Consider the following 15726-nt stretch of genomic DNA (forward strand, 5'->3'; position numbering starts at 1 on the left):
CATGCCAACTTTGTTAACACAATCAAATTTAATGACCACAATGGGCCTGAATCCTGAGGATAGAAGTAGCCATTGATATGAAAAAGTTAGGATGAACTCTAAATATTTTTATAATCCCAACCTGAACCAAATTCATTTCATCTGCATCTCAGAAGTTGTGTTAAATTGGGTAAAAATGATATAATTTTCAAATACGTTGAGAATATTTTTGTGTGGATAGGAATATTGTCTTCCTTTTGTGAGACTTTCATTTATTCCAGGCCTGTATGGTGCTCCATTTAAGATGAATGTTTCATTAATAAGACGCTGACCTTATTGCCCATACACTGTCAAGCTGATCTAGTGGAAGAAGAAGAAGAAATGGACAAACACGTTCCTGTTCTGGCCATATCTACCATGATTAAAGATTTGCTACAAGTTTTCTTTGCCTTGCTATTGAACAATTAGTGTAAAAATGAAACACCTTGGAGAGCTTGTGGTCACAGCTCTGACTGAGGCGTGACAAAAAGAAAGAAGTCAGCTCCTCCAGTCATCCACATTTACACGTAGATTTACAGAACAGACAGCAGAGCTGTCCACTCGGGCCGATTGCACAACATGTCATGTGAGAGTGACATTTCTGCACAGCACTTACCGTACCAGCTAATTAAATCAGGCATTTGCTTGAATAAAGATGTTTTATGTTGAAAGATACTATCAGTCTAATTCTCATTTCTGCAAACACGAAAGCAAATGAAGAACTAGCCCTTTGGAGCCTCCTGTTTCACCGAATCCTGATGCATTGGCTTCTCCTGAACAAGTTCTATGGCTTCCTTTTGTCCCTCCTGTCCTCAAGTCTTCTTTCCCATCTGCTCCCTCTTCTCTTTCTCTAGACTAGATCGCGCCCCCCGGCGGTTGGGAGTTTAAAGAAAAGAGAAAAATCTCCGAAGCAACACACTGGCTCAGTTTTAACTCCCTAAAATGTCTCTTTTGGGTTTATTCAGTCCACAGCGTTCCCGTGAGCAGTGTGCAAGTAGTTGCCGTGGGGAACCTGAACCCTACACAACCTACAGTCAGTTTCCTGTTTTGATACTCAAACGAGGAGAAAGGCAGGAGTCAAAAGGGAAACAGCTGGGAGCTGGCCAGCTTCAGAACGGCGTTCTTTGGTATTCAGAAGGAAGGGCAGCATCTTCCACGTTGGCGCGCATGTCGCTGTCCAGACCGCGGTGCTGAATATTAGAGACTGCAGTATCTCCCGCGGGGTTCCACCCTTCAAGTTCTGAGTAGGTTCCACCCAGCTTGACTGAACTCATTCCTCTCCGATAGAGTGAGTTCACTGAGATGTTCAGGTGTTCCCTTTCCAGGGGAACACATACTTTCAGGAAGATACACTGCATTTTATGGAAAATTAATGGTGTTGAAGTGACCAACACTAATGAGAGTAAAATGGAAAATTCATGATTAACAAAATCTTTTATTTTCCTCCTTAAGTCTAAAGAATGGCATTTGAGATCCACGAGTGCCTTATTGATTAATTAAAAATAATTTTCTGCTTTTAAAAATCATGGGATTATTCTTTTTTCCCTAAGGTTGTAATGGTGGTGGTAGTGGGCTCTGCACTGTCTAGAGTAGAATTTTAGACATTTTTTTTGAGATTAAGAAATAGTATACCAGGAAACTTATGAACTAAGATGATTTGAGTGGTTAATATTCATTTTAAAAAGTATCACTTTAATACTGTCTGAGTAATGGGCTCATTTTCTTAGATGACTTTGGGGAGCTAGACTTGCCCACCTGCTCCAGTCTCTGCCCAATTTGAAATATCCTAGAGCACTGTTTTCCTAGAAGGTTCTGACATCAAAAAGATATCATGAGAATTCTACCCCCGCTTTCCACCCCCCCCCCAGCACACACAAACACAAGGGATACTAAAACAAATAAATACCAAGAAAATGGATGGAAGGGAGAAAGAGTGCTTTTGGCTCTTGGTGGTTATATTCAAATGGGGCACTTCTCTCTGAGAAGTGAGATTGTTTCTCCCAGCTACAGACAGGGAGCAGAAGGAACTGATCCTAGCAAACTGTTTCTTCCTTTTCTTAATCCTTTCGCTGCTTATTTTAGTCTCTTCTCCACCCCGCCGGGAATACCATCCAGATCTTAGTCCAGGTAGATCTGACGTCAAGAGATGGCTTTCGTCGATTTGACGTGTAAACACTCATTTCCATTCTGGTTGGGAAGGGCTGGGGCTCCACTCAGCCGGGAGACCGAAGCGCTTCACAGAACACTCGTCGCCGCCCGCCCGGCCTCTGCTCGCGCGCCTCCCAGCTCTTCCAGAGCAACCGGGGGCCAGGGGTGATTCAGAGCCCGAGGAGGCGGAAGGTCGAGGCTGCTGGCTTCCCTCCTATATTGCTTCTTTTCCTTCGCTCCTTCCCACTCGTGTGTGAGTGTGTCAGAGCCATGGAGCGGAGAGCCTGGAGTCTGCAGTGCGCTGCTTTTGCTCTCTTTTGCGCTTGGTGTGCACTGAACAGTGTAAAAGCCAAGAGGCAGTTTGTCAATGAATGGGCGGCCGAGGTCCCCGGGGGCCCGGAAGCAGCCTCGGCCATCGCGGAGGAGCTGGGCTACGACCTCTTGGGTCAGGTAAGAGTTTCTACTTTCAAGAAACTTTCTGGGGCTCAACGGATACAGTGGGACTGAAGCGCGGTCTCCCAAGGGGATGCCCCATGTTGCACTCCGCTGCGCCCACTGTGGCAAAAAGCGAGGAGCTGCTCCAGCTCTCGTCCGGGAGCGCTTGAGGAGGGGGGTGGTGGTGGAGGCTTGAATTATTTACTGTTTGGGTTGGGCGCAGTCAGGCAGAAGGATGCCGCTGCAGCTGAGTAGAGCTCCTGCTTCCTGTAGTCCACTGTAGTATTGAAATCTGTTCCCGCGCAGTTTGGAAGAAAAATTCTTCCCCGCTTGTTCAGGGAACTTGAGATGCACCGGAGCTCTCACCAGCCGAGCGCCCCAGGGGGTGGTAGTGCGCTCGGTCTCCCGGGACTCAGGCGGGCTGCGTCAGGAGCCGGCCCTTTCGGTCCCTTCAATATGGCAGCATCAAATCCAAGTCCTGGCCGATCAGGCTTGGCGATGTTCGCCCGAAGCGTTTGGGGGCGCGCCCGGAGTGCTAGAACAGCGCCAGCCTCCAGGACGTGCGCATCGGAGGTTGGGGGGCCCCGAGTGGCCAGAGAAGCTGGCGGGAGACAAGGTGGGTGAAAGAGGCGGCAGGATCTCTTTGCTTTTCTGGGTAGTCTCGAGCTTTCACTGGGCACTTGTAAAGTCCAAGCTTCATAACTTTGATTGGCCAGAGCCCCTTCCAGGGGCTGTTACTTGTGGGGAAGGGTATATTATATTTCTTTTGTGGGGCTCATTTAAGTGAGTAATCGTTTCCCTTGGGGTTGCAGCGTCGTACGAGGGAAAGTGCTGCGTGTCCAGGTTGGGGTGGATTAATAGCTCGCTGGAGAGAGCACCCCCCCCCCAAGGGATGGAGAGGGAGACGGCTGGGCTCAGCCATTCCAAGACCCCTGGGCTGAAGGTGTTCTAATATAGATCTTTCCTGTACCTTGATTCAAATTCCTCATCCCTAGCCTTGAAAGTTGGTCAGCTTCGCAGCGGGGGTGGAGGGAGTTGTAAAACATTTTGGCGCGTTTTTTTCTGGAGGTGGTGATTGAGACGCAGCTGAAGTCATGGATGAGTAATCCGCGTGGGCGTTGGCGATTCCATGGATCGAATCCGCTGGGGAATACGCCTTCTCTCGCTAGAGGCTTCATTCTTCAACTTTGTGAGCCAAACTGTCTTTGAAATGCCAGCCAGGAAAGTCAATACACAAATCGGCTTTCCAGGGCCTGGTAGCTGGCTGACTTCTTGCTTTGTTTGCCCAGCCCTTTGCTTGGTGCCGGCTCTGTGTTAGGGGAGAGGAATCAAAGGAGAAAAAATCACACTGGCAAGAAGTTCAACGTTTAAAGGAGACTGAGTTTAGATACAAACCATTGCAAATGAATGCAACTTGTGCAATAGAAGTTGTGCTTGAAGTCTCAATCCTGTATTTCTTCACCAAAGGAAAGAAAGTGGAAGGGAATTTGGGAGGAATGAGACTGTGCTTGAAAGAGTAACATTGGCAAGGGGTTTAGTAAGTAGAGTCAGAGGTTGCCAGGAAAACAGGCCGAGATTGGAGGGTGCATTCCAGGCACAGCCTACAGTTTGTGGGAAAACAAGGAGATCCGAACAGCTTAGTACTAAGTCTGGTAACTCCACACAAATGTTGAGAATTGGGGGTGGGGAACTTGGGAAGGGGGGAGAATGACACCATAAAAGTGAATAGCAGATGGGAATGTATAGGTAGATGCTATGATCACCATGGATATCTTGCATGTATTATGGGGGCGAGGGCTGAGGGTTTAATCCTGTATCCCTTGGGCAACTACCTAAAGGCAAGAGAGCACTGAAAAGCATGTAGAAAGAAACTGAAAGAGAAAGTGAAAATTACATTTTCTTTGTCTCACACATTAACCCCAAACACACATCCTATCTTGAACCACTCTGTGTGGAAATTGCTTTCCATGAGAATAAATATAAATTGAAAAAGTATGAAAGACAGTAAATCACTGTTCTTGACAGGAACTTTGTGATGGATGGTTCGTCGCAAGAATCATTTATAAATAGTGGGGGAAGCCACTTATATTTGCTTATGATTTGCAAGTGATATCTTTATTTTAGTTATTCTTAGAGTGCTACTACCAAGAAAAGTTTTTAAATTACAATTTTTGTAAAATACTGATAGTGCTTTCCTGGTTCTACTTATTTCCCCTTTTATTTAGTACTGGTAAAATATACCCATTTAGTGTTACTGTTCTAAAATAATGTGGTCTCCAGATAAAACTAAGAGTAAGGTAGAGACAAGAAGCAAAACCAGTTGACAGCACAAGCAGAGCTGAACACTTGTGGCCTTTATCTAGGCTTCTGCTCTTTCTCCAAATCCAGACAGAGCTTGAAGCTGATCCATCACCGTAGGTTCAGTCTTGGAGCTGAGCCTAAGCATCCCTATTAAAATTTCTCTAATTGATGAGAACCCTCAATTTAGAAGAATGTGCTTCTCTTGAAATAAGTGGTTCTTTAATTTTAAAAATGCAGGGCATCTAGAAACCTTGGTGACTTCAAATTTAGTATCATTTTGTGAAAATAGAAACTAGCTTAAAAAATAACAAATATATTTTTAAATGTACCAGAATTACTGGGTAGCTACTAAGAGATGTATGTGTACACACCTTAAAATGGAGCACCTCTTAAATTTGGTGTGTTCTTTCTTTCTTTCTTTCTTTCTTTCTTTCTTTCTTTCTTTCTTTCTTTCTTTCTTTCTTTCTTATTTGGCAGAACCAGGGATTGAACTCAGGGCCTTGCACTTGCCAGGCAAGCACTTATTCTACTGAGCTATCTCCCTGCTCCCCCAGCATGCTGTTTCTTGAAGGCCTTGAACTAGTGTAAAATGAAGCAATCATCAATAACAGTTGATAGTAGTTATCATTGTAGAGCTAATGGTTGCAGGTTATATCACCAGTGACTTTATCTTGGAGTAGTGGTCACTGATGGTACCAGAGATTTGCTTGATCTGTAAAAATATTTTCTGGCACCGTACATTCAGTTAGGTGGGTTTTTCTTGAGAAATGTCCAACTATATGTTATTCATACACAGAGTAACCCAGTCAGTCTGTTGAAATGTGTAAAACGGAAGTGTCAGCAGTCTCCAAGAATGCTGTAAACCCAAATGGATAATATCCTGAGGGTCGCCTAAAACCTATAGCAAGGCCTTCCTCAGGAAGAGAAAAAGCTAACTTCAAGGAGCCAGGAATGGGCTTAATTAATTTCTTGTCTCTAATTACTTGGTTTTTAACTACTGACATACTAGTCCATATGTACTCATTTTGGAAAATGGATTTTTATTTTAATTGGTTTTTTTTTTTCAGATTGGATCACTTGAAAATTACTATTTATTTAAACATAAAAACCACCCCCGAAGGTCTCGGAGAAGTGCCCCTCACATAACTAAAAGATTGTCTGATGATGATCGTGTAAGTATTGTGCTTCTATCTGGTCGTGCCTGCTTTCTTCAATATCTAAAAAAAGCAAAAGAAATTTGTAAATATGATGCTCTTTAAATTATAATCATTGTTGTTTACTTGTGATGTGTCTAATTTTTCATATGTTATATTTGTATATTATAACAAGATGGAATTGAATAGTTGTCAATGAAAGTTAAATCCATATCCATGTACAGTAACTATACAGTATAAATGTATGTACAAGTGGCTTGGTTTTGAATATTTAATGGGAGGTTGTAGCACTGAGAAACATTTTGACAATAAAACCCATAATCTTTTTGTGTGTGTGTGGTGGGGGTATACTGGAGAATTCAGCCTTCACACTAAGTTACATCCCCAAACCATTTATTTTATTTTTTAAATTTTGAAACAGTGTCTTGCTAAGTTTCTAAATTACCCAGGCTAGGCTTGAACTTGGAATTCTCTTGCCTCAGCCTCCCACTGTGCTGGGATTTACAGGCATGAGACCCCAGACCTGCTTCAGTCATCTTTTATTACATTCTGGTTATGTACCAAGCACTTCAGTATCAATATAAGATGCCAAATAAATATATAACTTTTCTCCTGAGAACCTTTCAATGTAACTGGAAAGCATTCTACCATTTACACTTCTAGAAATATGGTAGCATTTATGAGAAAGCTCTAAATTCATGTCTTTTAAGGTAATGTTTCTCTAAGTATTATATTGCTTGATTCAAATCATTTTATCTCTTTCATCCCGGTTTGTGTACTGATTCATGATTAGACAAAAGCAGGAAGTGTCTACAGTGAACATAGGCAAACACAGTGGAGACAATTTGGATACATATTTAATATGCCCATTGATTTCTGAAGTCTATTCAAGGTCAGCAAATATATTAAAAGAAAGTGTTGACTACATTAAGAGTGTTGAAACTCACATATATTGCCGCATATATATTCTCAAGACTATGTTATCTTGTGAGACACTTATCCAGGTTGAAGTAATACTTGTGTACACGATTTTTGTTGCCTAGGATACCCTGGAGCACTACACTGAGAAACACAACACATCCTATCAACTTCTTAGAGGGCAGGGAGAAAGGTGACCCAAACGTGATAGAACAGCTGAAAGCCCCAGGAATTGATGAAATCTATGAAATAGTTTCCTGTTTTATTTGTTATAAAACTAATAGAACCTTAAAAATAAGTAAAAGACAAATTAGAAGGATGGCAAATGCCTAGGATGTCCTCCCCAAACCTTGCTGTGTCAGGAGTGTGGACAGGGAGCCCATGGCTCTGGTGCACACATTCCTAACTCCTGGGGCTCAGTCAGGTCTACATATAGGACACCAAATCAGAGGCCATGAAACTTGTTTTAAACATTTTTTTTAATCTGGTGGGATTTTTCCTTTACTCAGACAAAGGCTAGTAGCTTATTGTATGCATACAGTCTCTGAAAAGCAAGACTCCTTCCAGCACCCCCCGGCAAAGCAGGAGAGATATTTTCTTCTCTGCCTAAATGAGTGCCCAATATTAATGCACAAGGGAACCGTAGCTGACCTTCTTGTCACCTGCAGAGTAAAGATGGACAAAATACAAGGTATCTCATGAAAATGAACTGATAGCCTGATTCCACTCTTTGGTTATCTCTTTGGTAGTCAATTCTGAGGGAACCCCCAAGCCATTATTTTAAAAGCTAAGCATTTACTTTTCAAGATTATTTCATAAAAATTGATTTATGTGATCATAGGAAAACTAAGCCCCCAAATAATTTTATTTTAGGAAAAGCCCTGGAGTCATTGAAGGTTCAGTGGAAGGTTGGGCTAATGTGATTTTCAGCTGAAAAGTATTATTTATAGTCAAGTACACGATGCCTATTCTATACATAATTAGAAGCTATCATCAATTTTCTCTATTCCATTTGGTCTGCTCTTCCACAGATTAGTATGCAATTCTGAATTAATGACATTAATCATGCACTGTTTCCTACAATTGGATGTTTATCTGATCAGATGTCAGAGTGTCTATTTTTTATTCCATTTTTTAAAAATTACTCTCAATTTTCATTTATTGCTCTTTTTTGATGAGGGATAATATTCTTTCCAATCAGCCCTGTGAAATGGAGCCATAGCCTATCCACATGAGCTTGCTAATGAAATCCCCAATTCTAAGTGACCCTCTCCACAAAGACCTGTTCCTGGCAGCTTATTTCCAAAGACCAGCTTACATGATAGGCAGCGTATTCCTAGCCTTGAGGTATTTTAAGCCAAAACAATTAATCTTAGAAGTAAAAGCACTTTAAAAATACATTATAGTGACTAATGCTAGTTCTCAAGTTCCTCCCTGTGTTTATAATAGGCTTGCTTTATATTTTCTAATTGAAAATTCAAGACAGTCCCTGTGGATAGTTTTGATCCTTTCATTGCACGTTATTTTTCAGTTTTTAATTTTGGATATGACTCCCAGGGATTCTCACATCAGTGGTGTCCCCTGTCCTTGCTCTACATCTTTATCAAGAATACAACAACATAAAACTGTATTTAGGGTAGGAAATAGTTAGGTTGCCCAACAAAATAAGAGCATAGCATTGTTTCCTAATGGTTATAACCACAAAGGAGCCCTTCACTCTCGCAGGGCCTTCAGTCTAATAGGACTGCATAAATAAATGTAGGCCAGGTAATTTTCATGGTGTCAGGTCTCTTTGCATAATACATGAGACAGAATTGATGACGTGTGCCCAGTCAGTAATGCTCCTTCATCACCTCGGATATGTTCCTCATATTAAATATTCTTAAGAAGAAGGTTAAATCACACAAGCGTCATGATTTTGCATTTGCAAAGACATGGCACCATTGCTGGCTAGTGTAACATTTGAAATTTTTATCTTTTTTCATATAAAGAAAGAGAAACTAAGCTGTAAAAACACTGTATCAGCAGTCTCCCCAGTTTCCTAGCTTATTGACATGTTTCATGAAAGCACACAAATTTCCAGCTATGGGACACTAGGGCTCCCACATGAAAATGAATATGACAGCCAATTTTCTAATGGAGGCAGGCTCAACTTTTTTACCTCACTGAAACCACAGTGTAAATAATTTGAGGGAATCATCACTTCACTAACCACTTCTCCGCCCCTAATGATGCATTTACTGTAATAGAGAAAATGCTCATCTCTAGTGGGCAATCCCTTCTCCTCACTCAGCTGCCAGTTTGATCTGTGGTCAAACAAAAACACTGTGGAGCTTCCTTGGTTCTGATGGCAAAGGTGCTCGCATTAGAAAGAAGGAAATGATGACATTGAGAGTTCTAGCTGGCTTTTGATTTTCTTGTGTTGGAAATCTTTGTAGGTAATATGGGCTGAACAACAGTATGAAAAAAAGAGAAGCAAACGCTCAGTTCTACGAGACTCAGCACTAAATCTCTTCAATGATCCCATGTGGAATCAGCAGTGGTACTTGGTAAGTATCTGGAAAGGACCATATAGGACCTGGGAAAATTTCCTTCTATCATTATGTTGTTTGCACAGCTCGCTGTCTTCTCTCTCTCTCTCTCTCTCTCTCTCTCTCTCTCTCTCTCTCTCTCTCTCTCCCTCACTCTCTCTCTCCCCCTCTTCCTCTTCCCCTCCCTTTTCATCTCCCTCTTCCTGTCCTTCTCTCTCTATCTCAATTTCTCTCTCTGCCCTCTTCCTTTACCAATCTATCTCCTCATTCTGCAGAGTACAGTAATCTTAGAGATTAGGACTGGTGGAACTTTCTTGATTTGGATTTTTCATTTGTTTTGGATGGGGAAAGATTCTGAAATAGATCTTTACCTTTTATGAAAGGAGGTCTTATTTGTTTGTTTGTTGTACTTGTTGTCATGTGTCCTTTTACTTCTTAGGCTTGTCTGAGATAAGTGCAAAGAATGTTACTAGTTTAGAAATTCCAAAATCAGCAATCTTGGTAAAAAAAAAATCACTTTTAAAAAAATTATTCTTGAGAACTTTCTAAATCATTCAGAGTATAGTAAACATAATTAGGTATATGCAGCCCTAGGTGACAATCCTATGTGTTACAGGTAATAATCTCCAAACAAAAGCTAAAGGAAAATTCACAAAGAAGGTCTATTTCCAAATGTCTAGACTTGAGAACTATGCTATCTTTAAGATATTTACCAAATCTTTGCTGGTATGTGGGCGCTTACTCAAGAAATTGCAAGTATTGCTCTTGGCCTGTTTCTGTTTCAATGTTAAGACTCAAATAGTAACACATGCCATTAAAAGGATTTGTTTTTGAGAAATTTAATAGAAAATAATAAAAATTTAATAGAAGATAAATTATCATACAACCATAAGCAAAGGCTTAGACAGTTTCCTTGCATAATCGATGAGCAAAGAGATTTGTTCCCATCCAAGAAGATCCATTTTTATTGTCCTTTTCCTAAACTAAGCAATAATTGCTTGCATATTGCAGCCAACAGCATTTATCAGCTAACACTTGTTGAATATATTCTGTGTCAAACACTATCCTAAGTGTTCATTATGAACTAGCTCATCTAATCATCATTGGATGGGACAGTCATGCTTGTACCCACTGTGGTTGGTTCAAACCCATAGGAATGTGTCAACATCCACACTTTAAAGCTGATCTGTAATTAACACCTGTTCTTCTCCTTTGGCCAACAATTCATGTGTGGATTTAACCTCCTACAGTTCAGCTTCGCACTGGCTAGGTAGACTCTTGCCCACTGCCCACCTTTTGATGAGTAATACCAACAGGGAACAGTACATTCACTGGTAGTTTTGATTGTTGTTACTTTTAAATTTCTCTTTCACCCCTTCACTAGGTACCTTGTACTCTACTATCACTCCCATATGCTTGTAAATGTGTCTACATTTGTTTTTCCTTGCTGCCCAGCTCTTTTCCTGTACAGTCCCCCACTCTTAAACTATATCAGAGAAACTATCCAGAAAGGAAAATCCCCAGTCTCCTCTCCCAGACACTCCCTGAATCACTCCATACAAGGCAATACACAGTTAGACTGCAATTCCTCCAGGACGAAGACGAACTGACAGGTCTTTCTGTGTTTCCACACCTCGGCCATTATGGCTACGCAATGAATCACCATAAAATCACAGAAGGGCAGGCTTCAGAAAGCTTCCAGGATATCTGAACAGGTACGTTGTGGTTTTTCAGAGTGTGTGTCGTATCCAGAAAGCATGAAAACTATGCACACCTTCCTTACTCTACATAACTTTTCATCTGTATTCTGTGGAATATACTGCATAATAAAACAGAAACCTGAAGAATCAAAGTTCTGGGTAAGACCGCAATCACCTCAGCATTCCAGGTTCTGATTATTCTCCTAGGAGAAAAGTTATAAAATGACTATAAGTGACTGTGCATCAGAAGATGTAATGAGTATTTCACGCAGCAATGGAGACTGTGGGCTTTGGGGAAGATAAAAACATAGAGCATCAAGTATAGCTTCCATAGATGAAAAGCTTGGGCCTGTCATCATGAATGAAAGAAACTTGGAGACAAACTTCTTTTAATCCATGTAGTTCAAAGAGAACAGATCTAGAATGATTCATCCTTTCAAGTGATTTTCCATGGGGACAATTGGGAGAAGAGCAGGACTCTATGATTCATTTTGCCCTATCTTCAACTTTGTTTTCTTTTTACCTAATTGCCTGCTTTTAAGTACTACAGTGACCCAATGAGACAAAGGCAGGGGGCTATATGTTTGAGATTGAATCCTCATTATGTAGCAAGTAAATCATGATTTTACCAATATTTGTTTGTCTTTCTTTATCAGCAAGATACCAGGATGACTGCAGTTTTGCCTAAGTTGGATCTTCATGTGATACCTGTTTGGCAAAAGGGCATTACAGGCAAAGGAGTTGTTCTCACCGTACTGGATGATGGTTTGGAGTGGAACCACACAGACATTTACGCCAATTATGTGAGTCTGGGCTGTCTTGGGATTGTGACTTAAGGAGCTGTCTATGTAGATATGCAGAACTTTCCTCCCTTTAAGAGGGATTCTGCTTCAATGCCCAGCCTTGGCATAGTAGGCCAATACTTTATTTTTTTTCTTGCCCTCCAGTCAGCCCATATGAACTTGTTTTGTACATGTGGCCTGGCATTGGTAACACTGAGTGAGGTTAAGGATTTTAAAATGCATTGAGTGTTGGAAAAAAGTAGGGGAGGGGTTACCCACATGAATTAAATTATTAAAAACCATTTGGGTTGTGAACCACTCAGTGTTTGGGGCAATAAACAATCAAATGAAGCCTGATATCTGAGGTCATTTTGACAGTCTTCTTACATCTCTCGTGAATCAGTGTCCCTGACATTGTGAAATTATGTGAACATGATTCCTTCTATGCAAATTGAATACCACACAGAGGAAAAACGCCAACTGGAAAAGGAAACGTTTACTAGAAATGGTAACCCAAGTGATTGAAAGCTGTGCTTAATTGTCTATGAAACTCATAATGTAAGATAAACGCCACAATTTATCTTAGATCTTTATATCAGGGTAGTGAGCATTTCATACAGATTTTCTTTTATCTTTCTCTCACTTTTTACACACTCAGCATTCCCTGGCCATAACTCAGAGCTGAAAAGTAGAGAAAACTTGAAGGGAAAGAAAGACTAAGAAAGACTACTACAGGCTAGAAATCAGAATAAGGAAAATTATTAGAGGTTCCATTAGTGATGACAGAACTACTATGTGGGAGATGTTAGGAGTGTAGTAATTTGTTCAGCAAATGGAGTGGGATCTGGAAGCTTGGCTGTAATTTCAAGGGCATACTCTTTAATTCAATCACATTTTCTAGCATACCCGAGGAGCTCCAACCCATAGCGGCTTCTTTGCACATAGAGTTGCAAAAGAGTTAAGGTCAGAGGCCGTTAGTCATTAGCTCCACAGTTTTAGCTAAGTCACTCAACTTCTCAAAGCCTCACTTAATCTCATTAAGGCAATTGAGCCCAGTAAACTGTGGCTGCTTTGTGGTGCTTTCCCAGGTGCATCTTCACTACCTGCTTTTGGGGTATAGTAAGTGTTCAGACCAAGTGACAGGACTGAAAACTCAGAAGTGCAAGCTTTTGACCTGTCTACCAGGATGGAAGAGGCAGTGACAGAAAATGCTTAGGATGCTGCTTTTTCATGATGCTACGGTGCTGTTCTTGTTGTTTCCCTAGGACCCCGAGGCCAGCTATGATTTCAACGACAATGATCATGATCCGTTTCCACGATACGATCCCACGAATGAAAACAAGTGAGTAAATGTGAACTATGAAGGCATGAAGTACTTCAAAATGTTTTCATCTCTTTTGAGAGAATTGTGTATAAATTTGGCCTGTATTTCACCTCTTCGCCATGCACACCATCCATACCACAATGTCTTTGTCTTTAAAACAGATGCAAAAATTTTTATTTTTATATTTCTTTGGTTTATAGTCTCATATCTTTAAAATTAAGTTTCTTAAGCTATTAAATTCATTTTATATTATTAAATTATCCTTTCAAGTATTGCTGACTACTTGTAGCATTTGAAAGAATATTTGGGACATTAAAAAGTATAAACTTTGAGTCCCCTCTCACCAATTCCTCTGTGTATCTTGTATTATTAGCAACATACTTGATTTTAGTTATGAAAAATAAATTATATATATATAGATAGATAGATAGTCCCACAGCTTTCTATGGAGTCAAAACTGTATTCACAAGTTTCCAGAAAAGGACAAGAGCAAACACTACTCAAAAGCAATGCAGTGGAGGCCTGGCTTCCAAGTCCAATGTAGCCTCCAGAGCTTCCAAGTCCAACATAACCTCATTTGCTAGGGGTGACAACAAGGGAAGAGAAAGGGGGCAACATCTAACCCTTAAATTAACATCTTCCTGTTGCACTCATGGGGGCAGCAGAGGCAAGAGCCAAGCTGTTTAAGGAAAGAGGCCAAAGAGAGTCTGAGAAGCTAGACTCCCAACCTTTGCTCTTAGCTCCAAGGCAACTTCATACTCCAGCATAGCTGCAGTGTCCAACTTCATGTGGGAACTCTTCTTTGTTCAAACTGACATCTATCATAAACTTCCAGGAGACGTTCCAATTTCCTGTTCGTTTCTTCCACTCAAGAGATTGCGTCAAACTAGTTAAATCCAAAGTCAAAACTGCAGGGGCTGGGGAGATAGCTCAGTAGAATAAATGCCTGTCTGACAAGCACAGGGGTCCTGAGTTCATTTCTTGGTACCTGAAAAACAAAGTCAAAATGAGGGCTTTTTTCTATAAATGCAGAGAGTGAAGAAACTAAAAAGCTGCTGGTAGATGTTGCCTAAAGCATAGAGTGCTTCCCTTTTCTTTCTGAATGGCTGTCTCTTGGACTGTTAGCCAACTGGGTCATTCGCAGCTCTCTCTGTGTATCTCCTCCCCTGGGACTGGTGTGGTAATATTGATTCAATGTTATTCCCCCTTTGGGCAGTCCTTCTCCAGAAAACCAACACAACCCAGGAAGGGAGACACAGACCTGACCTCAACTTCTACACATATATATTTTTTTCCTTAAGTGAGAAGAGGAGTACTAGAGAAGATTAAAAAAATCACTTCTTTCACTTCCATGTATATCTTCATGAGTTTGAGTAAAGAGGCTCACCACACAAGTCCTCAGAGGTTAGAAAACTCAGTAACAGTACAGTAGGAATTACTGGTGAGGCACTCATGGAGCAGAGTGGGAGTAGGTTGGGTAACAACAGAGATAAATTCAGAGCCACTTTTCTGGGTCAAGATAGTGTATGGGCAGCCAGAATATCTACTTGTTTGGAGCACAGCCCTGCAATGTCAGCCTGGTTGATAGTCATGGCTTTGCCAATTCCCAGTAGAGAGTGATACTGGGTACACACTTGATTCTCTCTGTCTTTACTTTGGTTGGTTGGTTGGTTGGTCTTTCTCCTCTAAGTGGAGGGACACAGCACTTGCTCCTTACATTTCTGAAAGGAACTTCTTGAGGAAGTGGGGCAGTAAGACAGAAACACCTTTCTTAGAATGGTGTGAAAATAACAACTTTTGGTCCACTACTTATTAAAACTAAGAGGGAAATCTCTTATAGCTGTGAGGGGCAGCAGAGGGGGCCGGGGTGTCAGCGTCTTTATTTGGCCTTGCAACCTCTTCCTAGACAGAGCCTGGATCTTGCCCCAGGATCCACCATGAGCAATAACTTGGGCAGTGACCACATAGCAGATGAGAACTTGGTAAAACAATACTCTGGAGATTATCTGGTCATGAGAAGGAGAACATAGCTTTTCATTACTACAACAAATACCTGAGATAAATAGAATATCCCAGGTCCTGATGGATTCACAGCCGAATTTTACAAGAAAGTTAGAGAATGATTAATGTCAATACTCCTCAAACTCTTTGAAATTGAAATTGATCAGAGAGCAACTCTTCCTAACTATTCTGGAAGCAAGTATCACCCTGATACAAACCAGAGAAAGATCCAAACAAAAGAGAACTACAGGCCCTAATGAACATAGATTTAAACCTTAAAAAAGAAGTTTATTTTGGCTCACAGTTTTTTTAAATTTTTTTCCATAAGTTTATTGATAAACAAATAGCAATGAGACACTTTTACATCAAATTGGTAGGACAGTTTCAATAATTAACACATTGCATACATTCCTC

General features: G+C 40.9%; 1 protein-coding gene across 1 annotated transcript in view; it reads left to right on the forward strand.

The window, feature by feature from the left end:
- The first annotated feature begins 2248 nt into the window (after window positions 1-2248).
- The window catches only part of Pcsk1 (proprotein convertase subtilisin/kexin type 1), a 47218-nt gene continuing 33740 nt past the window's right edge, over window positions 2249-15726 (forward strand). Inside the window, exons 1-5 of the mRNA XM_004625427.1 lie at window positions 2249-2616; window positions 5970-6074; window positions 9413-9523; window positions 11862-12008; window positions 13253-13329. Coding sequence (XP_004625484.1) covers window positions 2437-2616; window positions 5970-6074; window positions 9413-9523; window positions 11862-12008; window positions 13253-13329 — 620 coding nt within the window. The 5' untranslated portion in view covers window positions 2249-2436. The remainder of the gene's footprint in view (window positions 2617-5969; window positions 6075-9412; window positions 9524-11861; window positions 12009-13252; window positions 13330-15726) is intronic.

The sequence above is a fragment of the Octodon degus genome, unplaced genomic scaffold (assembly GCF_000260255.1).
Source record: "Octodon degus isolate 3935 unplaced genomic scaffold, OctDeg1.0 scaffold00009, whole genome shotgun sequence".
NCBI lineage: Eukaryota > Metazoa > Chordata > Mammalia > Rodentia > Octodontidae > Octodon > Octodon degus.